We start from the raw sequence: 26,545 nt of genomic DNA, 5'->3' as shown, positions 1-26,545 counted from the left end.
CGATCTTGGCCCACTGCAACCTCCGCCTCCTGAGTTCAAGCAATTCTTCTGTCTCAGCCCCCACAAGAAGCTGGGACTACAGGCATATGCCACCATGCCTGGCTAATTTTTGTATTTTTAGTAGAGATGGGGTTTCACCATGTTGGCCAGGCTGGTCTCAGACTCCTGACCTCATGATCTGCCTGCCTCGGCCTCTCAAAGTGCTGGGATTACAGGTGTGAGCCACCCAGCCTGTCCTGAGTAATTGTTTTGAATGTAAGCATGGCACCTTGTTCTCACCTCTTTCCTAACACACATCATCCTGTATGATAATTATTTGTTTCTGAATGTGAGTAATACGCTAGTCCAGGATCCACAGGAGCCACTCAGATAACAAAAATGAGTAAAGCTAATGGAATATGCACGCATCTACATTATGCAAATGGCAAAGGAGATAAGTGCATTACCGATATAAAGACAAAGGGGTTACTCTGTTTAGTTCCAACTAATTGTGACATCAAAACTGTATGGACCTAGTCTGGCCACATCTTCTGATTTTGGAAGAAAAGCCACAAATCCAGATTTTTAAGTGACATTTTCTGATTTTTAACTGTTGGCACCAATTCTTTTAAAAAATGTGGCCTGGTGTATGACCTCCTAGGCTCACCAGTCTGTGCAGCTCCTGGAGGACAGAGACTATTTCTGACCACTCTCTCTATTCCCAAGCACATTATACAATCCTTGGCACATGGGTGCTGACTGATTGTTTGGCGATAAATGGACCCTATATTCTGTTGACTTCAAATGTAATGTTGGAGGCACACCTAACTAGACTATTGTTTTTTTGTTTTGTTTTGTTTTTTTCAAGAAATGGGATCCAGTTGAATGTTAATGGAGAGTGTTACAGTATCATCTCTGAAGGAGAGAAGTCTTTACATTACGAACTCGCTCTTGCTCAGTCTGCAGAGGTAGGTCATTATAAGACGATGAAAAGCTTTGAAAGATAACTACCCCATGTGATAGCTTATGATTTAATGAAGGTTCACAGCTTGCCAAAAACTACCAGGGACACTGAGAGAATGTGCTGATAGTTCTTAGAATCCAAGTCTAAAGTTTCTTAGCTTGGGGAGAAAGGACCATTTTCGAGTTACGGCCGAAAGCTACAGCAAGGTTGAAGGTTTGTGGAAGTGTGTATTCAGGGACTTTGGGACTTTAGAAATCTTTATTTTCTTGACAGGAGAGACTACCTGCCCTGATTCCCCAGGCTGGGGTACCAAAGGTAGCAGTAGATATCCATGAGTTATTTTTTAGAATTTTCCGAACCCTCAAAGTAAATATATTTATCAAAAAATAAAGACGCCTAGAAACAATACCAAATTTATTTGCTTTAGATTATAATTGTATCAACCCAAATTAATGACATTATTATATTCTGAACAGAAACTAGCATTTTCTTACATGTGTTTTGGTTAATTTTAAAGTGGCAAAATGAATTTATTAGTTTAAACAATTTCCATTTTTTGGTAGACCCAGTACTTTATAACATGGGAAGAAATATTTTAAAAACCTTCTCGGGGATAAAGACGTTCTGACTCCCTTATGCTATATTTTCATTCCTTTGTATTTTCCAGTTTTGTGCTTGTTATGTTCAGAAATGCTTTATTTAGAAAAATGCTTTCTTTTCACCATTTGATGGTCTCTTCCTATCTATGGACGATGGATATGTCAGAATATTCTCCTGTTGACAGCTGTGATGCGACCTTGAAAGGAGAGAAAGAATGCCTTTGGCCAAACGCTATTTGAATTGCTTCTGCCAAGGATGCAGGGACAACATATGCTGCCTTCATCTGAAGCCATCTCCGGCAGCCCTGGACATTCTGCTGAGGGCTGTGCTTTCCTGACATTCTGTTTCAAATACTCATCATTTCACTGTGTTTTTGAAACCAAGCCAAACTGCCAGACTGAATGAAACTGTGGCAAATCTGCCACAGCAGTGTGTTTTTATCCTCAGTCCTCTGAGATAATAATGATGTCAAGATGCCAGCCCAGAAAGTTCTATAGTTCTAAACAGGGGGAGTTATCAGCCGGCAAAGTTCTGGCTCTGAGGTTTACCCACTGATGAGTTGGGAAGTTTGTCTTCTAACTAGAATCTCGAAGTAAGAGTCCTGTGACCTTTTCAACACGCAGCAAAAAGAAGGCTTGGGTCATATATTTAAAATATGACAGGAGGCAGAGATTTTGAGAGAAGTATAGGGAATGTACTTTGTGAAACATCATATGGTCTTTTATGAATGGAAGGGGAGACAAAAGAAGCCAACCTGTTTTCAGTGGGATTGATTGAGCAGCCCTTCTCCACTAATTTTTTCCCCCTGGATATTTCTTTACCTATTTTTATGTTAAAATTAGAGCCATAACAGTTTATATCATCAGCATGTAAATGTCATCTATTGATAAATGAGTTTTCCTTAAGACAGAATAAATGTTCAATTGCAGCCATCCTAGAGAGAAAATATCAATAGCTTTTTTAGGATGTAGGAGAATTCCACAAGACTATTAAGAACCAAATGACAATGACAATGACATCAACTTATGAGCATCATTTTTGTTAAGTGAAAATAATGAATGTTCTTTATTCAGATGTCAATTGTGGGCATTTCGATCATTGTTTCAGAACACTGAAACTGAAAGGCAGCACAGTGTAATCAACTTGTCATCTCTGGACGCCATGATGGATCAGGAAATGCTGCTGTTACCAAGACAGCCTGAGCAGAAGGCAGTGGAATTCACAGCCACGCTTCAGAAGCTGGTATCTTATAACATACCTGTGTCGTGGTGTTCTGCTTTGGCTGGGAATATCTGCAGATAACTGACCTGCAACCTGTTTGCTGAGTCCAAATGTATCTGTGTGCTGCTGAGACCCAAATTAATACACTCTGAAAAGCAAAGGTTTTTCTCAAACCTTTCTGAAGCTGGCCTTTTAGTTCTGGGTCAATCAGGGCTAACAGATTGACCATCAGATATGGATTGCTTGAGGTTATTTTTTCCTGTGGGCTAATCTTTAGTATCAAAGGGCTGAAGACATGGTATCTATTGAACAGTTTCCTTCTTTCAATTTTCTTCTGGTTAATGGCTGGTATTCCTTTCTCCATTTTGATTTTTCACTGGAAACTCTGGATGATTGGAGAAATCAGAGAACAACATTTTCCTACTGGTATTGCCAGTCCCTTTCATAGTGCCTAGCATATAGTAGGTAGCATTTAGTTTGGTATATTTTGGTACATTTTATATTTTGTACATTTTGGTACATTTTAGAATGGTACAAATAAGTGAAAATGGTTGTTTTCTTCTATTTAAAAAGATGGGTTTTGTTCTGGAAAATGATTCCCTCTGTATATATTCAACATGTATAGAGCACCTGACGATATCGCATATACACATGGCAACATCCTGGAATAAAAGAAAGTCACTGGGGGCATTAGATGCAAAGGAACGTATTCTGGTATTTTCCTGAGTTACCTATATAGTAGAACTTTGGTCTCAATGGATTCTGATTATATAATAGCATGTGTCTTTCATCTAAATTGCTAGTTGAAGATGTGGAACTCTTTTTTCAGCACGAAGAAATTTCTAAAATTGCAACCCTCATTGAAAACTCTCGACGGTGGGTAACTAATCCAGAAATTACTGTGAAAGAAAAGTGGGAGGAGCAGCTTACTGTAAGTGTTTTATATTTTGTGATTTTCCTGGTTTTTCTTCTACTTTGTTAAGCCAGGTAATAGTATATACAGTACCATTTCTAAGACTTTATTGTAGTCTTCTGCTATCTTAGTCTGATCATGAGTATAGACTGTGTGTCCAGGGGTGTGTACGAGTGTGAGGGTGAGGAAAGAATGTGAGAGAGAGTGAGTGTGCAGATATGTGAGATGTGATGGAGAGACAAATAATACATAAGATAATTTAATGAAAAAAATGCATTTATCTCCTTGTAAGAATTGGCTAGTCTAAATTAAGATTTTTCCTTAGCCTGTTAAAATTGCCTAACTTTGAAAGAATGATTATTGTGTAAAAGAATCTTATTCCTGAGACTTTGATGGTTTTACTATCTCAGGAACTTGCAGAACATTGGAAAAACAGGAACTTCTTAGGTAGCTATTCCCAGCTTTATTAGAAAGGAAGCATATGAGATGGTATCTCTTTCATCTGCCCCTCACCTATTTACCTCTACTTCTGGACTGCCAGCTACTTTCTAGCATCCATCAGCCCCTTAAGTTAAGCTAAAGAAAAAAAGTAAACTCTGGAATATGATTTCAACCCCTTTGCCAATCTAATTTTTTTTCTTTTTTGAGATGGAATCTCGCTGTTGCCCAAGCTGGAGTGCAGTGGCGTGATCTTGGCTCACTGCAACCTCTGCCTCATGAGTTCAAGTGATTCTCCTGCCTCAGACTCCCAAGTAGCTGGGATTACATGCATGCGCCACCATGCCCAGCTAATTTTTGTATTTTTAGTACAGACGGGATTTCACCATGTTGGCCAGGCTGATTTTAACCTCCTGACTTCAGGTGATCCACCCACCTCAGCCCGACAAAGGGCTGGGATTACAGTCAATCTAATTTTTTTAAGATTACATGTAAATATGATAATCAATAAATACTGATATTATTGCATTATCTTGTCCCATCCTGTTCTAAAGCAATTGTGATGACTACTGAAGTTGTCAGGGGACTAACTTAAGAAAAAGAAAGCAAAGCTCAGTTTTAGGGACACAATAGGTACTTTATACATACTGGTTACATTGACATAATCAATAGGATAGTCAATCTCTGGGCAATTGGGAATTGGTATTAATTAACATACAATTGAGAATTCGTATGCATTGACATACAATTTTGGCATCCAGTATGCCATTGAGATGGAATGTCCACAGCTTTTTAGATTGCCTCTGTCATTTCTCTGTGTTTAACACTGGAGTACTGGGGTTTGTTTTGTGACTTTTCTTGTAGGAATTCAACAATATCATGGAAGAGAAGCTAGATCTTTGCATATTAATGCTGAACATCTTGGGAAACCACAAAGAATCTCTTGATAAAGAATTTGCCAAATTAATAGCGATTTTGAAGAGATTCAGGCAGGAATATTTTTATTTCAGAAAAGAATTTCTTACCAGGTGATAATCATTTATATATAAAAAATCCATGCTTTATATACATGAAATGTTTATGATCATGCCACTGCGTTCAGTTTACTTTCTGCAAGTTGTATACATTGATTTCAGATGATACTTTTTTCAGAGAAGATATTCTGTTTGATAACTCTGAATTGTAAAATAGTATGAAATTGACTTACATGTTCAAAATTGCAAATGATGAACTATAAAATCTGTGGAAACCAGCCAAGCGCGGTGGCTCACGCCTATAATCCCAGCACTTTGGGAGGCTAATGTGGGCGAATCACCTGAGGTCAGGAGTTCGAGACCAACCTGGCCAACATGGTGAAACCCTGTCTCTACTAAAAATACAAAAATTAGCCGGATGTGGTGGTGCATGCCTATAATCCCAGCTACTTGGGAGGCTGAGGCAGGAGAATTGCTTGAACCCGGGAGGCAGAGGATCACACCACTGCACTCCAGCCTAGGTGACAGAGTGAGACTCTGTCTCAAAAAAAAAAAAAAAAAAAAAAATCTGTGGAAACCAGTATAATGAGTTATTTTTTCCCTAGAGAAGGAATTTGAAATTATGAAATATAATCTTTTACCAGAAGAAGTCTTAGAAATCCTCTGGTAACCTCACAATTTTACAGAGGACTAAGGCATGAAGAGATAAAGTGAATTGACTAAGACCTGAGAGTTATTAATGGAACCTCTGGAACTTGAAGCCAGGTCTGCTGGCTCCTCCCCATTGGGTTTTATGTTTGACCTCAGTGTATCATGTTGGGCACTGGGCAACTAAATGTCAGTTAAATGCAGTCATAGGGAATAGACGATAACAAATACAAAATAACTTACCCTCTTACCCTTTCTTTACCCTCAATTCTTATGATAATGGAGAAATTCTTGAAATTTTTACACTCTGGAAACCGTAAGGCCAGCGATTATATCTTTTGTTAACCACCATTTATATAGCTGCTAGGACCATACTTAGCAGTTACCCAAGAAATGCTTTTTGAGCAAATGAGCAAATGAACATAGGTATATATTGCACTTGAACAAAATTTTAAAATGTAATTAGTGACTGAGGTAAACTTGAAGCAAATAGCCAGAAGAAACTATTTTATTTCCCCCAAATATAAGGAAACTAGGTACCAGAGAGAGAGAATACCAGAGGAACTCGCAGGAAAATGATCTTCTGCTTTCCCTAAGAAGCAGAGAACCCTCACTTCCCCATAGTGGTAAAAGATGTGGGCTAAGTGGACACACAGCTTCCCTGTGCAGATACCATCTCCACAAAAGGCAGCGTCAACACTCTTCTATTTAGCAACAAAGAACTATTTGGAGAGAGGTCTGCACTAATGTCATCTCAAAATGAGTGAATCTTCTGTATTGTCCTACTTAGACATACAAGCAGCCCAGTTAAATAACAGGAGGTGTCATTTGTCTAGAGGCTACTGTGTCAGATGTAGAGCTAAGAAGTTGACATATATTTATCTCCAGAGAGGTTCCATAATTTGCCCAAGGTCACCCAGCTGGGATTAAGTGACAGCTGGGATTCAGACCTAGTTCTGCCTGACTTCAAAACCTGTGTCCTTTCAATGGTTAATCTCCCACCATCGACTTGTTAAATCTGATACAAGATTCTTTAAAAATATTCTGAGAACCTAGCATTGGGCAAAATACTCCTTATCAGCATAAGATGGGTATAACCTCTGGCTTTTGGACACAATTTAAAACTGACAAAGCCACATAAAGGCTACACACAAAATAATTTGACTGTGGATTTTAGCTATGAATAAGTAAATAGCTGGGTGCCCCGGCTCATGCCTGTAATCCCAGCACTTTGGGAAGCTAAGACAGGAGGATGGTTTGAGCCTGGGAGTTCAGACCAGCCTGGGCAACATAGCGAGACCCTGTCTCTAACAAAAAAATTTTAAATGAGCTGGGCGTGGTGATGCGTGCCTGTAGTCTCAGCTACTTGGGAGGTTGAGGTGGAAGGATTGAGCCCAGGAGTTTGAGGCTACAGTGAGCTATAATTGTGCCAGTGCACTCTAGCAGCCTGGGAGACAGCAAGACACTGCCTCTTTAAAAAAAAAAGAGAGAAAAAGAAAAAAAAGAAAATGGAGTATTTTGTGAGGATGAGAGAGAATTCTGTTTAGATGAGGTAGGAAATGTTTATTAAAGGTAAATTTTTAGGGGCTATTTGCTGAGGAAGAGAAGCCCCTCATTCTGCTGTGGGACAAATAGGCTCTAGTGCTGAAGAATGGAAATAATTGAGTGGCATGGACAGGAAAGTTCTCTCAGAAGGCTTGGCAAGGAAACAAGTCTTGATCCGTACAATATCCGTCAGGATGTCTGCTCTTCGCCTGGCTTCCACCCCTTCCCCAACTCCAGGTGCTAAGGAATTACAGGAAATAAGACAGAAATCTCTGCCTCTATGAAACTAACATCTAGTAAAGGATGCAAATAACAAACAAATAAACATACAATGTCAGGGAGTGGTATAAAGAAAATTAAATCAGGATAAGAAGACAAAGAATGACTGGGAGCATTTTAGAGAGAATAGCCAGGAAAGTCCTGCCTGAGGAGTGATGAATTGAGTAAAGAGCTGAGTGGGGCGAGGGAATGAGCTATGTGACGATCCGGGTGTGTTCCAGGCAGAGGAAGGAGCCAGTGCAAAGACCCTGAGGTTGTAGTGAGCTTGGTGTTTTTGAGCAGCAGCAAGAAGCTGGTATGGCTGGGGCGGGGTGGAGGCTGGGCAGTGGTAGGATGTGGAGCCAGAAGGATAGACAGAGGCCAGGCCAGACACAGCCTTTGCAGTCCATGTTTAGGAGTTGGGAGTTTATTGAGTGTGGTGAGAAGCCATCAGAGGGTTAGGAGCAGAGAAAAAATGTGATTTGTGTTTTGTTTTTGTTTGTTTTTATTTTTTTCTTCTTTCTTTGTGATTTGTGTTTTAAAAGATCTGCTGGATGAAGAATTATTTATAGAGGGCAAAAGTGAAAGCAGTGAGACGAGAAAGAAGAGTTTTATTTTCTTTTCTTTTCAAGACAGTCTCACTCCATCACCCAGGCTGGAGTGCAGCAGCACGATCTCAGCTCACTGGAACCTCTACCTCCTGGGTTCAACCTCCACCTCCCGAGTTCAAACGATTCCCTTGCTTCAGACTCCCAAGTAGCTGTGTGCTGCTATGTTCAGCTAATTTTTGTATTTTTTAAAATTATACTTTAAGTTTTAGGGTACATGTGCACAATGTGCAGGTTAGTTACATATGTATCCATGTGCCATGTTGGTGTGCTGCACCCATTAACTCGTCATTTAACATTAGGTATATCTCCTAATGCTATCCCTCCCCCCTCCCCCCAACAACAGGCCCTGGTGTGTGATGTTCCCCTTCCTGTGTCCATGTGTTCTCATTGTTCAATTCCCACCTATGAGTGAGAACTTGCAGTGTTTGGTTTTTTGTCCTTGCAATAGTTTGCTGAGAATGATGGTTTCCAGCTTCATCCATGTCCCTACAAAGGACATGAACTCATCGTTTTTTATGGCTGCATAGTATTCCATGGTGTATATGTGCCACATTTTCTTAATCCAGTGTATCATTGTTGGACATTTGGCTTGGTTCCAAGTCTCTGCTATTGTGAATGTGCCGCAATAAACATATGTGTGCATGTGTCTTTATAGCAGCAGGATTTATAGTCCTTTGGGTATATACCCAGTAATGGGATTGCTGGGTCAAATGGTATTTCTAGTTCTAGATCCCTGAGGAATCACCACACTGACTTCCACAGTGATTGAACTAGTTTACAATCCCACCAACAGTGTAAAAGTGTTCCTATTTCTCCACATCCTCTCCAGCACCTGTTGTTTCTTGACTTTTTAATGATGACCATTCTAACTGGTGTGAGATGGTATCTCACTGTGGTTTTGATTTGCCTTTCTCTGATGGCCAGTGATGATGAGCATTTTTTCATGTGTCTTTTGGCTGCATAAATGTCTTCTTTTGAGAAGTGTCTGTTCATATCCTTTGCCCACTTTTTGATGAGGCTGTTTTTTTCTTGTAAATTTGTTTGAGTTCATTGTAGATTCTGGATATTAGCCCTTTGTCAGATGAGTAGGTTATGAAAATGTTCTCCCATTCTGTAGGTTGCCTGTTCACTCTGATGGTAGTTTCTTTTGCTGTGCAGAAGCTCTTTAGTTTAATTAGATCCCATTTGTCAATTTTGGCTTTTGTTGCCATTGCTTCTGGTGTTTTAGTCATGAAGTCCTTGCCCATGCCTATGTCCTGAATGGTATTGCCTAGGTTTTCATGGTTTTAGGTTTAACATTGAAGTCTTTAATCCATCTTGAATTAATTTTTGTATAAGCTGTAAGGAAGGGATCCAGTTTCAGCTTTCTACATATGACTAGCCAGTTTTCCCAGTACCATTTATTAAATAGAGAATCCTTTCTCCATTGCTTGTTTTTGTCAGGTTTGTCAAAGATCAGATAGTTGTAGATATGTGGCATTATTTCTGAGGGCTCTGTTCTGTTCCATTGGTCTATATCTCTGTTTTGGTACCAGTACCATGCTGTTTTGGTTACTGTAGCCTTGTAGTATAGTTTGAAGTCAGGTGGCGTGATGCCTCCAGCTTTGTTCTTTTGGCTTAGGATTGACTTGGCGATGCGGGCTCTTTTTTGGTTCCATATGAACTTTAAAGTAGTATTTTCCAATTCTGTGAAGAAAGTCATTGGTAGCTTGATGAGGTTGGCATTGAATCTATAAATTACCTTGGGCAGTATGGCCATTTTCACGATATTGATTCTTCCTACCCATGAGCATGGAATGTTCTTCCATTTGTTTGTATCCTCTTTTATTTCATTGAGCAGTGGTTTGTAGTTCTCCTTGAAGAGGTCCTTCACATCCCTTGTAAGTTGGATTCCTAGGTATTTTATTCTCTTTGAAGCAATTGTGAATGGGAGTTCACTCATGATTTGGCTCTCTGTTTGTCTGTTATTGGTGTATAAGAATGCTTGTGATTTTTGCACATTGATTTTGTATCCTGAGACTTTGCTGAAATTGCCTATCAGCTTAAGGAGATTTTGGGCTGAGACAATGGGGTTTTCTAGATATACAGTCATGTCATCTGCAAACAGGGACAATTTGACTTCCTCTTTTCCTAATTGAATACCATTTATTTCCTTCTCCTGCCTGATTGCCCTGGCCAGAACTTCCAACACCATGTTGAATAGGAGTGGTGAGAGAGGGCATCCCTGTCTTGTGCCCGTTTTCAAAGGGAATGCTTCCAGTTTTTGCCCATTCAGTATGATATTGGCTGTGGGTTTGTCATAGATAGCTCTTATTATTTTGAGATACGTTCCATCAATACCTAATTTATTGAGAGTTTTTAGCATGAAGGGCTGTTGAATTTTGTCAAAGGCCTTTTCTGCATCTATTGAGATAATCATATGGTTTTTGTTGTTGGTTCTGTTTATATGCTGGATTACGTTTATTGATTTGCGTATGTTGAACCAGCCTTGCATCCCAGGGATGAAGCCCACTTGATCATGGTGGATAAGCTTTTTGACGTGCTGCTGGATTTGGTTTGCCAGTATTTTATTGAGGATTTTTGCTCAATGTTCATCAGGGATATTGGTCTAAAATTCTCTTTTTTTGTTGTGTCTCTGCCAGGCTTTGGTATCAGGATGATGCTGGCCTCATAAAATGAGTTAGGGAGGATTCCCTCTTTTTCTATTGATTGGAATAGTTTCAGAAGGAATGGTACCAGTTCCTCCTTGTACCTCTGGTAGAATTCGGTTGTGAATCCATCTGGTCCTGGACTTTTTTTGGTTGGTAAGCTATTGATTATTGCCACAATTTCAGAGCCTGTTATTGGTGTATTCAGAGATTCATCTTCTTCCTGGTCTAGTCTTGGGAGGGTGTATGTGTCGAGGAATTTATCCATTTCTTCTAGATTTTCTAGTTTATTTGTGTAGAGGTGTTTATAGTATTCTCTGATCGTAGTTTGTATTTCTGTGGGATCAGTGGTGATATCCCCTTTATCATTTTTTATTGCATCTATTTGATTCTTCTCTCTTTTCTTCTTTATTAGTCTCGCTAGTGGTCTATCAATTTTGTTGATCTTTTCAAAAAACCAGCTCCTGGATTCATTGATTTTTTGAAGGATTTTTGTGTCTCTATTTCCTTCAGTTCTGCTCTGATCTTAGTTATTTCTTGCCTTCTGCTAGCTTTTGAATGTGTTTGCTCTTGCTTCTCTAGTTCTTTTAATTGTGATGTTAGGGTGTCAATTTTAGATCTTTCCTGCTTTCTCTTGTGGACCAATGCTATAAATTTCCCTCTACACACTGCTTTAAATGTGTCCCAGAGATTCTCGTATGTTGTGTCTTTGTTCTCGTTGGTTTCAAAGAACATCTTTATTTCTGCCTTCATTTTGTTATGTACCCAATAGTCATTCAGGAGCAGGTTGTTCAGTTTCCATGTAGTTGAGCGGTTTTGAGTGAGTTTCTTTATCCTGAGTTGTAGTTTGATTGCACTGTGGTCTGAGAGACAGTTTGTTATAATTTCTGTTCTTTTACATTTGCTGAGGAGTGCTTTACTTCCAACTATGTGGTCAATTTTGAATAGGTGTGGTGTGGTGCTGAAAAGAATGTATATTCTGTTGATTTGGGGTGTAGAGTTCTGTAGATGTCTATTAGGTCTGCTTGGTGCAGAGCTGAGTTCAATTCTTGGATATCCTTGTTAACTTTCTGTCTTGTTGATCTGTCTAATGTTGACAGTGGGGTGTTAAAGTCTCCCATTATTATTGTGTAGGAGTCTAAGTCTCTTTGTAGGTCTCTAAGGACTTGCTTTATGAATCTGGGTGCTCCTGTATTGGGTGCATATATACTTAGGATATTTAGCTCTTCTTGTTGAATTGATCCCTTTACCATTATGTAATGGTATTATGTAATGGCCTTCTTTGTCTCTTTTGATCTTTGTTGGTTTAAAGTCTATTTTATCCGAGACTAGGATTGCAACCCCTGCCTTTTTTTGTTTTCTATTTGCTTGGTAGATCTTCCTCCATCCCTTTATTTTGAGCCTATGTGTGTCTCTGCACGTGAGATGGGTTTCCTGAATACAGCACACTGATGGGTCTTGACTCTATCCAATTTGCCAGTCTGTGTCTTTTAATTGGAGCATTTAGCCCATTTTCATTTAAGGTTAATAGTGTTATGTGTGAATTTGATCCTGTCAGTATGATGTTAGCTGGTTATTTTACTCATTAGTTGATGCAGTTTCTTCCTAGCATCGATGGTCTTTACAATTTGGCATGTTTTTGCAGTGGCTGGTACCGGTTGTTCCTTTCCATGTTTAGTGCTTCCTTCAGGAGCTCTTTTAGGGCAGGCCTGGTGGTGACAAAATCTCTCAGCATTTGCTTGTCTGTAAAGTATTTTATTTCTCCTTCACTTATGAAGCTTAGTTTGGCTGGATATGAAATTTTGGATTGAAAATTCTTTTCTTTAAGAATGTTGAATATTGGCCCCCACTCTCTTCTGGCTTGTAGAGTTTCTGCTCAGAGATCAGCTGTTAGGCTGATGGGCTTCCCTTTGTGGGTAACCCAACCTTTCTCTCTGGCTTCCCTTAACATTTTTTCCTTCATTTCAACGTTGGTGAATCTGAGAATTATGTATCTTGGAGTTGCTCTTCTGGAGGAGTATGTTTGTGGCATTCTCTGTTATTTCCTGAATTTGAATGTTGGCCTGCCTTGCTAGATTGGGGAAGTTCTCCTGGATAATATCCTGCAGAGTGTTTTCCAACTTGGTTCCATTCTCCCCATCACTTTCAGGTACACCAGTCAGATGTAGATTTGGTCTTTTCACATAGACCCATATTTCTTGGAGGCTTTGTTCATTTCTTTTTTTTCTTTTTTCTCTAACTTCTCTTCTCGCTTCATTTCATTCATTTGATCTTCCATCACTGATACCCTTTCTTCCAGTTGATCGCATCGGCTACTGAGGCTTGTGCATTCATCACGTAGTTCTCGTGCCTTGGTTTTCAGCTCCATCAGGTCCTTTAAGGACTTCTCTGCATTGGTTATTCTAGTTAGCCATTCGTCTAATTTTTTTTCAAGGCTTTTAACTTCTTTGCCATGGGTTCGAACTTCTTCCTTTAGCTTGGAGTAGTTTGATTTGTCTGAAGCCTTCTTCTCTTAACTCGTCGAAGTCATTCTCTGTCCATCTTTGTTCCATTGCTGCTGAGGAGCTGCTTTCCTTTGGAGGAGGAGAGGCGCTCTGATTTTTAGAGTTTCCAGTTTTTCTGCTCTGTTTTTTCCCCATCTTTGTGGTTTTATCTACCTTTGGTCTTTGATGATGGTGACGTACAGATGGGGTTTTGGTGTGGACGTACAGATGTCCTTTCTGTTTGTTAGTTTTCCTTCTAACAGTCAGGACCCTCAGCTGCAGGTCTGTTGGAGTTTGCTGGAGGTCCACTCCAGACCCTGTTTGCCTGGGTATCAGCAGCGGAGGCTGCAGAACAGCGGATATTGGTGAACAGCAAATGTTGCTGCCTGATTGTTCTTCTGGAAGTATTGTCTCAGAGGAGTACCCAGCCGTGTGAGGTGTCAGTCTGCCCCTACTGGGGGTGCCTCCCAGTTAGGCTACTTGGGGGTCAGGAACCCACTTGAGGAGGCAGTCTGTCTGTTCTCAGATCTCCAGCTGCATGCTGGGAGAACCACTACTCTCTTGAAAGCTGTCAGACAGGGACATTTAAGTATGCAGCGGATTCTGCTGCCTTTTGTTTGGCTATGCCCTGCCCCCGGAGGTGGAGTCTACAGAGGCAGGCAGGCCTCCTTGAGCTGTGGTGGGCTTCACCCAGTTCAAGCTTCCCATCCGCTTTGTTTACCTACTCAAGCCTCAGCAGTGGCGGATGCCCCTCCCCCAGCCTCACTGCCACCTTGCAGTTTGATCTCAGACTGCTGTGCTGGCAATGAGCGAGGCTCTGTGGGCGTAGGACCCTCCGAGCTAGGCACAGGATATAATCTCCTGGTGTGCCATTTGCTAAGACCATTGGAAAAGCGCAGTATTAGGGTGGGAGTGACCCGATTTTCCAGGTGCTGTCTGTCACTCCTTTCTTTGACTAGGAAAGGGAATTCCTTGACTTCTCGCGCTTCCCAGGTGAGGTGATGCCTCACCCTGCTTCGGCTCATGCTTGGTGCCCTGCACCCACTGTCCTGCACCCACATTCCAACACTCCCCAGTGAGATGAACACAGTACCTCAGTTGGAAATGCAGAAATCACCCATCTTCCATGTGGCTCACGCTGTGGGCTGTAGACTGGAGCTGTTCGTATTCGGCCATCTTGGCTCCATGTCTTTTTTTCTTTTTTTTTTTTTAGTAGAGATGGGGTTTTGCTGTGTTGGCCAGGCTGGTCTCAAACTCCTGGTCTCAAGTGATCTGCCCACCTAGGCCTCCCAAAGTGCTGGGATTACAGGCGTGAGCCACTGCACCCAGTGAGAGAAGAAGTTCTCAATAACAGATAAGCGTTTAGATATTCTGATATCAATTTACTGGTTTTTGACCCATTTAAAAAAAAAGATATAAAATAATAGAGTGCATTACATATAGTAAGAATAAGTAGTGCTGAATTGAATTTTTGTTTCAGCTATGTTTGTGTGTATGTGTGTGTGTTTGTATACTGAGTTGAAGTATAAAACATTTCATGATCAAAGAGTTACAGAGTTAGGAACTACTGCAGTAGTCCAGGTGAGGGATGTAGTGTGGTTCAGGGTAATAGTCATGGAAGTGGTAAGAAATTATTAAATTCGAAGTGTATTTTTGAGGGTGGATCCAATCAAACGTGCTGGCAAGTTATATGTGTGGAGTGCAAGAAAGAGAGGAGTCATCCTTGACTTAGAGGCTTTTGATCTGAAAACCAGGTACATGGAGTGCTATTTAGACAGCAAAGTCTGGGAAAGATGCAGACTGGAATAGAAATCAAGATTTATCATTAGAACATGTTGGCAGAGAGAATTGTTGGATTTAAACATACACACAAGCTAATATATACCTCTTTACATGATAATAAAATTTGTATGGGAGAAAAATCTTCAAAGGTTCATCATCTGTTGAGTATCTTTAACAGATGATATCATCTAATTTTTTTTTTTTTTTTTTTTTTGAGACAGTCTTGATCTGTTGCCAGGGTAGAGTGCAATGGTGCTATCTTGGCTCACTGCAGCCTCCGCCTCCCAGGTTCAAGTGATTCTCCTGCCACAGCCTCCTGAGTAGCTGGGACTCCAGGCGCCTGCCACCACACCCAGCTAATTTTTTGTATTTTTAGTAGAGATGGGGTTTCACCATGTTGGCCATGATGGTCTCGATCTCTTGACCTCGTGATCCACCTGCCTCGGCCTCCCAAAGTGCTGGGATTACAGGCATGAGCCACCATGCCTGGCCCCCATCTATTATTTTTAAAAAGCTATTTCTAACACTTATGATTCATAAAGTTCATAAAACATGTTGTTATATTGGTGAAAATACATATAAATAATTGAAAATATGAGTATTAATAAATATGGATTTATGATGGTCTTTAAAGTCCTTTTGCTTTCTCTTGGAAGATAATGGACACTCTTGAGAATATAGACTATTCCTGGTAGAGAGAAAAGTAGATAAAAGTGATGTCTTTAAAATTAAAAAAAAAAAAAAAAAAAGAAAAGGAATGATTCCAGCAAGATGGTGAAATAGGAAGCTCTGGACCCTCTTTCTCTCCAGGAACACATGAATTCAACAACAATACAAGAACAAATTCCTATTGTGAAGAACACAGAAACTAGTTGAGAGGCTCTTGAATCCTGAGTGAGCGTGAATCCAGCTTCATCAAGGCTGGTAGGAAAATTTGAGGAATCCTCACCATAATCCCTATCCCTAGCTTAGTGCCATGTCAATGGAATGAAACCTCCAGCTCTCAGCTTCTCCCTAGTGTGGTGGGGTGGGGAGGAGAATCAAATCACATGTCCAACATTTCAGCTTTCTTGGGGGCTGCCTAAGATACTAGCTTCTGTTTCACTTGTCTTATAGTGCTAATGGGACCTGGCATACTCTAGATGCCTGGATACCACTGAAAACGAAGAAGGTAGTTTGAACTAGCATGCACGCACTTGCTGGAGCCCCTACTCCCAGCTCAGTGAAAAGCCCTAGGTCTCAGCTTCTGTCCAGGGATGAAAAGATGGAAGAGTTGGACTGTGTATCCAATGTTTCAATTTTTCTGGATGCTGCCCAAAGAATTGGCTTCTGTCTTACCTGTCTCGGAGTACTATGAGACCCAGCATGCCCCAGATGCCTGGGGGCTGCTAGACACAAAAATGGTGGTTTGGATTAGTGTGAATGTTTGAGACTACCCCTGGCCTCCAGAATCTCTTCCTGGATTGATTAAGGGTTTTCTCCTGTATGAGACCTGTATGTGAAGACTGGGAGAGTTGGCTATTTTTTCTAATACATAGTTAAAAAGAGTCAAGGAAAATAAAGAAGTAGAAAAATATGCTGCAAACAAGGGAACAATAAATCTCTAGAAACTGACCCTAATGAAGCAGGTAAAGGACTTACCTGACAGAGAATCCCATTAAAATGCTGGAGGTCAGAAGAAAATGCCTGTGCAAAGTTAGAATTTAACAAAAAGAAAATACAAACACAGAATGCTGTAACACTTTAATGGTTGTGGTTAAATCAGTTTTAATTCTTATATAAAAGTTGAAAGTATTATAAGTAAAAAATAACTATAAAAATGTTTATGATATCTAAAAATATGTAAATTATAATATCAATAACATAAAGTGTTTGAAGGAGAGAAGTAATAGTATAGAGTTTCTATATGTGATGGAATTTAGGTTGTTAGCTTAAAATAGACTATTATAATTATAAGATGTTTTATGTAAGCTCCATGGTAACCCCAAAGAACATACCTATAGAGCAGATACACACACGAAGAAAGGAATCAAAGAATATTAATACAGAGAAGTCAACAAAACTCGAAGGCAAGTAGAGAGGAAAAGCGGGAAAAAATAACTACAAGACAGACAGAAAAATAATAAGATGGCAATAGTAAGTCCTTCCCTATGAATAATTACTTCAAATATAAATGGATTAAACTTACCAATCAAAAGACATAGAGGGCTAAACATATTAAATTTTAAAAAGCCAAGATTCAACTATATGCTGTCTCAAGAGACTCACTTTAGATTTAAGTACACACATAAGCTGAAGGTGAAGAGATGAAAAAAGATATTCCAAGCAAATGGCAGCCAAAAGAGAGTATGGGTAACTATATCAGACAAAATTGACTTTAAGTCAAAAACTGTCATAAGAGACAAAGAAGGACATTATATAATAAAAGGATCAGCTCACCAGGAAAATATAATATCTACACACCCAACATTAGAGAACCTAAATGTATAAAGCAAACTCTGACAGAACTGAAGGGGGAAATAGAAGAAATAGACAGCAATAAAATAATAAGAGACTTTAGTATTTCATGTTCAATAATGGATAGAACATCTAGACAGAAAATCAATAAGGAAATAGCAGGCTTGAATAGCACTAGAGAGTAAATGGACCTAACACAGAACATTGTGCCCAACTGCAGTAGAATATACATCCTTCTTAAATGCACATGGAACATTCTTCAGGATAGATCACACATTAGGTCACAAAACAAATATTAACAAATTTAAGATTGAAATCATACTAATTATCTTTTTCCTACCATAATGGAATAAAACTAGAAATGTATAACAGAAGGAAAATGGAAATATTCATAAATATGTGAGAATTAAACAACAGACTCCTGAACAACAAATAGGTCAATGAAGAAATAAAGAAAATTAGACTTGAGACAAATGAAAACAAAAGCACATACCAAAATCTTTAGGATGTAGAAAAAGCAGTACTCCTAAGAGGGTATTTTATAGTGATAAACACTTATATTAAAAAAGAAGATAAATTTCAGATAAACCTAACTTTTTACACTTCAGTGAACTAGAAAAAGAACAACTTAAGCCCAAAGTTCCTTCCCAGAAGAAAGGAAATAATAAAAATTAGAGCAAAAAGTTGTTTAAAATAGAAAAGCAATTAAAAAGCAGCAAAACTAAGAGATGGATTTTTGAAAAGATAAACAAGACAGACAAACCTTTAGCTAGACTAAGAAGATGACTCAAAATCAGAAATGAGGGAGATATTACAACTAGAACTGCAGAAATACAAAGGATCATAAAAGACTAGTATAAACAATTTTATGCCAACAAATTAGATAACCTAGAAGAAATGGAAAAATTCCCAGAAACATACACCCCATCATATTTCTTTATGAATCATGAAGAAATTGAAAATCTGAAAAGATCTACAACCAGTAAGGAGATTGTCTCAGTAATTAAACACCTCCCAAAAAAGAAAAGCCCAGTATGAGACGGCTTCACTGGTGAATTCTACCAAACATTTAAAGAAGATTAATGCTAATACTTCTGAAATTCTTCACCAAAAAAAAGATGAAAAAGAAAAAGGAAAAGAAAAGGAAGGTACACTTATAAATTCATTTCATGAGGCCAGCATTACCCTGATACCAAAGCTAGGCCAGTACCCCTGATGATGCAAAATCCTCAAGAAAATATAAGCCAGTCAAATACAAAAGCACATTGAAAGGCTTATACACCATGACAAAGTGGGATTCATTTCTGGGATGCAAGGATGGTTCAATATATGCAAATTTATTATCTTGATATACCACATTAACAGAATGGAGGATAAATATTGTGTGATCATCTCTATAGGTACAGAAAAAACATTTGATAAAATTTAACAATATTTTGTGTAAAAACTCTTAAGAAACTAGGAATAGAAGTAAATTATCTCAACATAATAAAAGTAATGTATGAAAAACTCGGTGAACATCACTCAGTGGTAAAAGACAAAGTTTTTCCTCTAAGATCAGCAACAAAGCAAGATGCTCACTCTCACCACTTCCGTTCAGTGTAGTACTTGCCAGAGAATTTAGGCAAGAAAAAAAAATAAAAGGCATATAAATATAAAAGGAAGAGGTAAAATGATCTCTGCAGATAACATGATCTTATTTATAGAAAACTAATGATTTCACAAAAAAACCTGTTAGAATTTAGTAAAGTTGCATCACACAAAATCAAAATACCATAATAAATTTCATTTATATATGAGCAACATTGAACTATCTGAAAAAGAAATTAACAATCTCATTTACAATAGCATCAAAAAGAATACTTTGGGATAAATTTAAAGAGGTAAAAAAACAATAAAAACTACAAAATATTGATGAGAGAAATTAAAGACACAAATAAATGAAAAGGCATCCTATGTTCATAGATTGGAAGAGTTCATGTTGTTTAAATGTCCATACTACCCAAAGCAATCTATAGATTCAATGCAATCCCTAACAAAAATTCCAATGGCATTTTTTTACAGGAATAGAAAAAAAATCCTAAAATTCTTATGGAACCATGAGGGACCCTGAATAGCTGAAAACAATCTTGAGAAGAAAGAACAAAGATGGAGACATTACTGTTCCTGATTTCAAAATATATTACAAAGCTACAGTAATTAAACCAGTATGGTATTAGCATAAAGACAGACGTATAGACCAATGAAACAGAATAGAGAGCCTAGAAATAAACCAATGCATAGATGGTCACTTGATCTTCAACATAGGTACTAAGAATATGTAATAGGGAAAGGATAATCTCTTCAACAAATGGTGCAGGGATAACTGGACATCCACAGACAAAATAATGAAATTGAACTCTTATACCATAAACAAAAATCAATTAAAAATGGATTAAAGATGTAAATTTAAGACCTGAAACCGAAAACACCTAGAAGAAAACATGGAGGAAAGCTTCATAACATTGGTCTTGGCAAGATTTCTTGGATATGACACCAAAAGCACAGGCAACAAAAAGCAAAATAGACATGTTGGACTGCATCAGTCTGAAAAGCTTCTGCACAGCAAAGAATACAATACAATGAAAAGATAACCTATGGAATGGGAGAAAATATTTGTAAACGAAACAACTGATAAGGGGTTTTTTGTTGTTTTTTGTTTTTGTTTTTTCCTTTAAGTTCCAGGGTACATGTGCAGGATCTGCAGGTATTTTATATAGGTAAATGTGTGCCATTGTGGTTTGCTGCACAGATCAACCCATTACCTGGGTATTAAGCCCAGCATCCATTTGCTATTCTTCCTGATGCTGTCCCTCTTCACCGGCTTGACAGGCTCCAGTGTGTGGTGTTCCCTGTAATGTGTCCATGTGTTCTCATCATTCAGCTCCCACTTATAAGTGGGAACATGTGATGTTTGGTTTTCTGTTCCTGTATTAGTTTGCTGAGGATAACAGCTTCTAGCTCCATCCATGTCCCTGCAAAGGACGTGACCTTGTTCCTTTTTTATGGCTGTGTAGTATTCCATGGTGTACATGTATCACATTTTCTTTACCAAGTCCATCACTGATGGGCATTTTGGTTGACTCCATGTCTTTGCTATTACGAATAGTGCTGCAGTGAACATACGCATGCATGTATCTTTATAATAGAATGATTTGTATTCCTTGGGTATATACTCAGTAATGGGATTGCTGGGTCAAATGGTATTTCTACCCCTATTTAGATCTATGAGGAATTACCACACTGTCTTCCACGATGGATGAACTAATTTATACCCCACCAACAGTATAAAAGCATACCTTTTTCTCTGCAACCTCACCATCATCTGTTGTTTCTGGGATTTTTAATAATTGCCATTCTGGCTGGCATGAGGTGGTATCTCATCGTGATTTTGCATTTCTCTAATGATCAGTGATGTTGAGCTTTTTTTTCATGTTTGTTGGCCATGTGAATGTCTTATTTTGAGAAGTGTCTGTTCCTGTCCTTTGCCTACTTTTTATTTTTTTATTTTTTTGAGACAGCGTCTCTCTCTGTTGCTCAGGCTGAAGTGCGATGGCAGGGTCTCAATCTCGGCTCACTGCAACCTCCACTTCCCAGGTTCAAGCAATTCCTCTGCTTCAGCCTCCTGAGTAGCTGGGACTACAGGCACACACCACCACACCCAGCTAATTTTTGTATTTTTAGTAGAGATAGGCTTTCACCATGTTGGCCAGGCTGGTCTCGAACTCCTGACCACAAGCAATCCACCCGCCTCAGCCTCCCAAAGTGCTAGGATTACAGGTGTGAGCCACCGAGCCTGGCTTGACCACTTTTTAATATTTTTTTCTTGTAAATTTGTTAAAGTTCCTTGCAGACTCTGGATATTAAGCCTTTGTCCAATGGATAGATTGCAAAAATGTTTTCCCATTCTCTAGGTTGTCTGATGATAGTTTATTTTGCTGTGCAGAAACTCTTTAGTTTAATTAGATCCTACTTGTCAATTTTTGCTTTTGTTGCAATTGCTTCTGGTGTTTTCGTCGCGAAATCTTTGCCTGTGCCTGTGTCCTGAATTTTACTGCCTGGATTTTCTTCCAGGGTTTTTATAGTTTTGGGTTTTACACTTAGTCTTTAATCTATATTGAGTTAATTTTTGTATAAGGTCTGAGGAAGGGGAGCAGTTTCAATTTTCTGCATGTGGCTAGCCAGTTCTCCCAGCACCATTTATTAAATAGAGAATCCTTTTCCCATTGCCTGTTTTTGTCAGGTTTGTCAAAGATCAGATGGTTGCAGGTGTACAGTCCTATTTCTGAGTTCTCTATTCTGTTCCATTGGTCTACGTATCTGTTTTTGTACCAGTACCATGCTATTTGATTACTGTAGACTTGTAGTATAGTTTAAAGTCAGGTAGCGTGATCCCTCCAGCTTTGTTCTCTTTTCTTAGGATTGTCTTGGCTATTTGGGTTCTTTTTTGATTCCATATGAATTTTTAAATAGTTTATTCTAATTCTGTGAAGAATGCCAATGGCAGTTTAATGGGAATAGCATTGAATCTATAAATTACTTTGGGGAGCATGGCTATTTTCATGACATTGATTCTTCCTATCCATGAGCATAGAATGTTTTTCCATTTGTTTGTGTCCTCTCTGATTTCCTTAAGCAGTGGTTTGTAGTTCTCCTTGAAGAGGTCCTTCACTTAAGGGGTTAATATTTAGAAAATACAAGAAACCCCTACAACTCAAGAACAACAACAAAAAAACCACAAATAGCTAGATTTAAAAATAGACAAAAGATTTGAATAGACATTTCTCAAAAGAAGATGATAAATGGCCAAACAGGTGTACAAACAGATACTCAACATAACTAATCATTAGGAAAATGCAAGTTAAAACTATAATTAGATATTATATCATACCTGTTAGGATGGCTATTATTTTAAAAGATGGCCGGACGTGGTGGCTCACGCCTGTAATCCCAGCACTTTGGGAGGCTGAGGCAGGTGGATCACAAGGTCAGGAGGTCAAGACCATCCTGGCTAACAAGGTGAAACCCCGTCTCTACTAAAAATACAAAAAAATTAGCCGGGCATAGTGGCAGGTGCCTGTAGTCCTAGCTACCCGGGAGGCTGAGGCAGGAGAATGGTGGGAACCTGGGAGGCGGAGCTTGCAGTGAGCCAAGATTGTGCCACTGCACTCCAGCCTGGGCAACACAGTGAGACTCTGTCTCAAAAAAAAAAAAAAAAGCTACTCGGGAGGGAGGCCGAGGCAGGAGAATGTCGTTAGCCTGGGAGGTGGAGCTTGCAGGGAGCGAAGATTGCGTCACTGCACTCCAGCCTGGGTGACAGAGCGAGACTCCGTCTCGAAAAAAAAAAAAAAAAAAGTGTTGGTGAGGATGTAGAGATGTCGGAGTCCTAGTGCACAGTTGGGGGAATGGAAAGTGGTGCAGGCACTATAGAAAATGTTATGGAGGGCCAGGTGCTCATGCCTGTAATCCCAGCACTTTGGGAGGCCGAGACAGGTGGATCTCGAGGTCAGGAAATCGAGACCATCCTGGCCAACATGGTGAAACCCCGTCTCTACTAAAATACAAAAAATTAGCCGGGCATGGTGGCACGTGCCTGTAGTCCCAGCTATCTGGGAGGCTGAGGCAGGAGAATCGCTTGAACCCGGGAGCCGAAGGTTGCAGTGAGCCGAGATCGCGCCAGTGCATTCCAGCCTGGAGACAGAGGGAGACTCTCTCAAAAAAAAAAAAAAAAGTTACAGAGTTTTCTCAAAATATTAAAAATTAAACTACCATCTGATCTAGGAACCCCACTTCTGGGTATTTATCCAAAATAATTAAAATCAGCACCTGGAAAAGCTATTTGCATTCCCATATTCATTGCAGCATTATTCTCAATAGCCAAGATTTGGAAACAACCTGAATGTCCACGGATGATTAGATAAAGAAAATTTGGTATATAAATACAAGGGAATATTATTCAACCTTTAAAAAGAAGGAAATTCTACCACATACGACAACATGGATAAACTTGGAGGATGCTATCCCAAGTAAAATAAGTGAGTCACAGAACAACAAATACTGCATGATCCCACTTATCTGAGGTATCTAGAACAGTTAAACTCATAGAAATAGAAGAATAGTGGTTGCCAGGGGCTAGGGGAGGGGAAACGAGGAGTTGCTGCTTAATAGGTGTAAAGTCTCAGTTATGAAGATGAAGATGTTCTAGAGATCTGCTGTGCAACATTATGCCTATGGTTAATAATACTGTATTGTACACTTAAAAATTTGTTAAGTGGGTAAATCTGTTAAATGTTCCTGCCACAAATTAAAAAGAGAGAGAGCAGGAAATCAACATGGCACATGGATACATATGTAACAAACCTGCACATTGTGCACATGTACCCTAAAACCTAAAGTATAATTTAAAAAAAAAAAAAGAGAGAGAGAGAGACAACTGTAAGCTATTGAAGGATGCTCAGTGGAACTTGTGGTGATGTAGGCAGTTTTTATTTTTGCTTAGGATTTTGTTTGCTTGTTTACCAGTATGGTAAGCATTCTGTGAGACAATTCTTGCCTCTCAAGTGGTCCTTCTTGTAACCAGGGCTGGATTTGTGCCAGTGTGCCGTGGCATTCTGACTACATGTTAACGTTTGAGAGGCATGCACAAGGCCTACAGCTGACAACGTGTCTTCTTTGTCGTTTTGCAACTCCCAACATTTATCACCACTTTGAGTTAAGGTCCGTATTCAAGTCAAATAGTTTCCAGATAATCATTGATGTACTGGCATGTAACACACATTAAATAATCTCATCTGCTAACAGAGAGTAAGTGCATTTTTACACGTTTTAGAGATTAGAATTGGATCCAAATGAGGTGTAACGTAGAGGCACCATGAGATCTGTGGTGGGGAAGGGTGATGGGGAGAAAAGCTTCAGCAAAAAGAGGACTAAAGTAGAAATATCAACCGCCAGCTTTCATCTGTGCCTGGGGGCGGTCCTTCCTGTGCTCGTGGCACGTGTTTATACTATGATTGACAACCCTTAAGGACAAAGGCTAAGGTCATGAAACAAAGCTCTCTTTCCTTTTCTTTTCCCTGCCCCCACCTTTACCCCATTCCTTTCTTTTTCGTAAAAGCTAGCTGTGATGTGTAAATGTTGCACCTGTCACCCTGACCTCATTGTAGAGCCATCTTCTGAGCAACTGGCAACTGATGCTAAGTGCTGTGAATGCAGCTGGTGGGAACTGAACACACACCAGTGTAAAAGGTGAAACTAGAAGTCCTTGTCTGTAAAGCGAGGGTGTCAGGCTAAGCGGCCAATAAGCTTTGCTTAAGATTTTATATTTATATACTTTCACTTTTTCCTCTGATCTCTAAGGAAGTGGTGTTAAGTTTGAGTTTGTCACAGTTTCACAGGGTGACTCTTAGTTGAAATGTCACTGACAACTTGTGGTTTGGACTTTTTTTTTTTTTTTTTTTTTTAACTCCAGTCAGAAACAACTAGAAGCCATTAAACAACTACAGGAAGATGCTGCCAACCAGGAAGGCATCCTTAGGAAGAGGCTCCAAGAAACCAGCCAACAGCTGGAGGATGCACAGGAGCAGGTAGGGGGCTCATGGCTACATTAGATTCAGGGGACATCTCCTCAGATGCCCCGTAAACCATGAAATAAAAATGGAGGAGGAACAACAACAACAAACAAAAAAAATAAAGCAAAGAGGAACTGCAAGTTCAGTCCCTAGCGACTAACAGTGAGCAGAGGAAGTAAAGGGGGAGTTGTAAGAGAGGCGGTATCAACAGCCTGCTGATGAAAGAGGCGACTCTGCAGAAAGAGGCAACTTGACATATCAGGACTTCAGCCGCTGTAGAAATAGCTCAGGCATACAGAGCCCATATGCAAACACAGAATTGCAGAAGTTCAGGAGAGGCTTATCACTTCCCTGAGAAGAAAAACACATTTTCAGTTTTGCCTGCATCATAAGAGTGAGCACTCCATTGCTTTCTTTCCTGGCCACACTGCTACAGTCCAGTACTAACTATCCATATCCAGGGTAAGGATCGAGATCAAGAAGCCCACTCTGCCAGTGAAAAAGCTACGTCTTTACTGCATAAATTAGAGGAAGCAATTTCGGAACAACGGAACCTTCAAACTATAAATACTGAATTATCGAACACTTGCCAGGCACTTCAGCAGAAGACAAGGAAACTGAAGAGTGAGTAGCAAATATTCATTTATGACCCAGTTTTTGTCCACCCTGAGGCGGGGCATAGGACTACAGGCATTTTTCTGGATTACAGCTAGGATATTATTCCTGAATTTATGACAATGAAATGGTTTGAGAAGGCAATATTGTGGGGCTTTCAGAGAGGTTTGCTGAGTGGCTAGGTGCATGCATGGGTTTAACCATTAACTTCCCTTTTTGCTTTTTTATGATAAGCTGGTTTTGTCTGTGGTTGTTTTTTTCTTTTAAAATTAAATAAAACTTCTCAAAATTTCTAAAAGTAAACAAGGAGAAAAATCTAGTATGCATGGTATATTTGAACTTGCGAGTTGTTATATATTATACTCTGATTTTATTAGCTAGTTTTCTCCTCTTATATGGTAGAAAAGGCCTTGCTCGTCTATTTTCTTTGGAAATTTTAGGGGATTGGGCAAAATAATTATGAATTCAATGTGTATCAAAATATCAAACGTGTGAAAATTCTTTTAAAGTTTTAATGCATTCTCTACATACATATTTTGCATTTTAAAAATTGGAATATTTGTCATTTTTCTGTATTACCCAAAAGTGTATAAAGAGTTACCAGAGATTTATGTGAGAAGACAGTTGTCACATTACAGATGTCAGATTAGCTATAAAATTGTTTCATTCTAGAAACATAATATGGTAAAAATAAACCTTACTTATTTAGCCATTTATCAGACAATTGCTTTTGTTCAGCCAGTTTCTTGTTCTAGCAGTATAAATATTCGTTTTATAGAAAGTTATTTGGTTTGAGAAATAA

General features: G+C 39.2%; 1 protein-coding gene across 6 annotated transcripts in view; it reads left to right on the top strand.

The window, feature by feature from the left end:
• Positions 1 to 26,545, top strand: part of IRAG2 (inositol 1,4,5-triphosphate receptor associated 2) — a 118,250-nt gene that overhangs the window by 36,052 nt on the left and 55,653 nt on the right. For 3 of the 6 annotated variants that reach the window (XM_063639596.1, XM_063639597.1, XM_055280346.2), the window contains exons 14-19: positions 848 to 947; positions 2,651 to 2,785; positions 3,594 to 3,695; positions 4,980 to 5,143; positions 25,029 to 25,143; positions 25,590 to 25,752. In XM_063639596.1, the coding sequence (XP_063495666.1) occupies positions 848 to 947; positions 2,651 to 2,785; positions 3,594 to 3,695; positions 4,980 to 5,143; positions 25,029 to 25,143; positions 25,590 to 25,752 (779 nt within the window). Of the gene's footprint in view, positions 1 to 847; positions 948 to 2,650; positions 2,786 to 3,593; positions 3,696 to 4,979; positions 5,144 to 24,566; positions 24,806 to 25,028; positions 25,144 to 25,526; positions 25,753 to 26,545 lie in introns of those variants that run through there. The other 3 variants (XM_055280347.2, XM_063639598.1, XM_063639599.1) reach the window with 2 other exon arrangements.

This window comes from Symphalangus syndactylus, chromosome 5 (genome assembly GCF_028878055.3).
Source record: "Symphalangus syndactylus isolate Jambi chromosome 5, NHGRI_mSymSyn1-v2.1_pri, whole genome shotgun sequence".
NCBI lineage: Eukaryota > Metazoa > Chordata > Mammalia > Primates > Hylobatidae > Symphalangus > Symphalangus syndactylus.
This window is presented reverse-complemented; position numbering and strand designations above follow the sequence as displayed.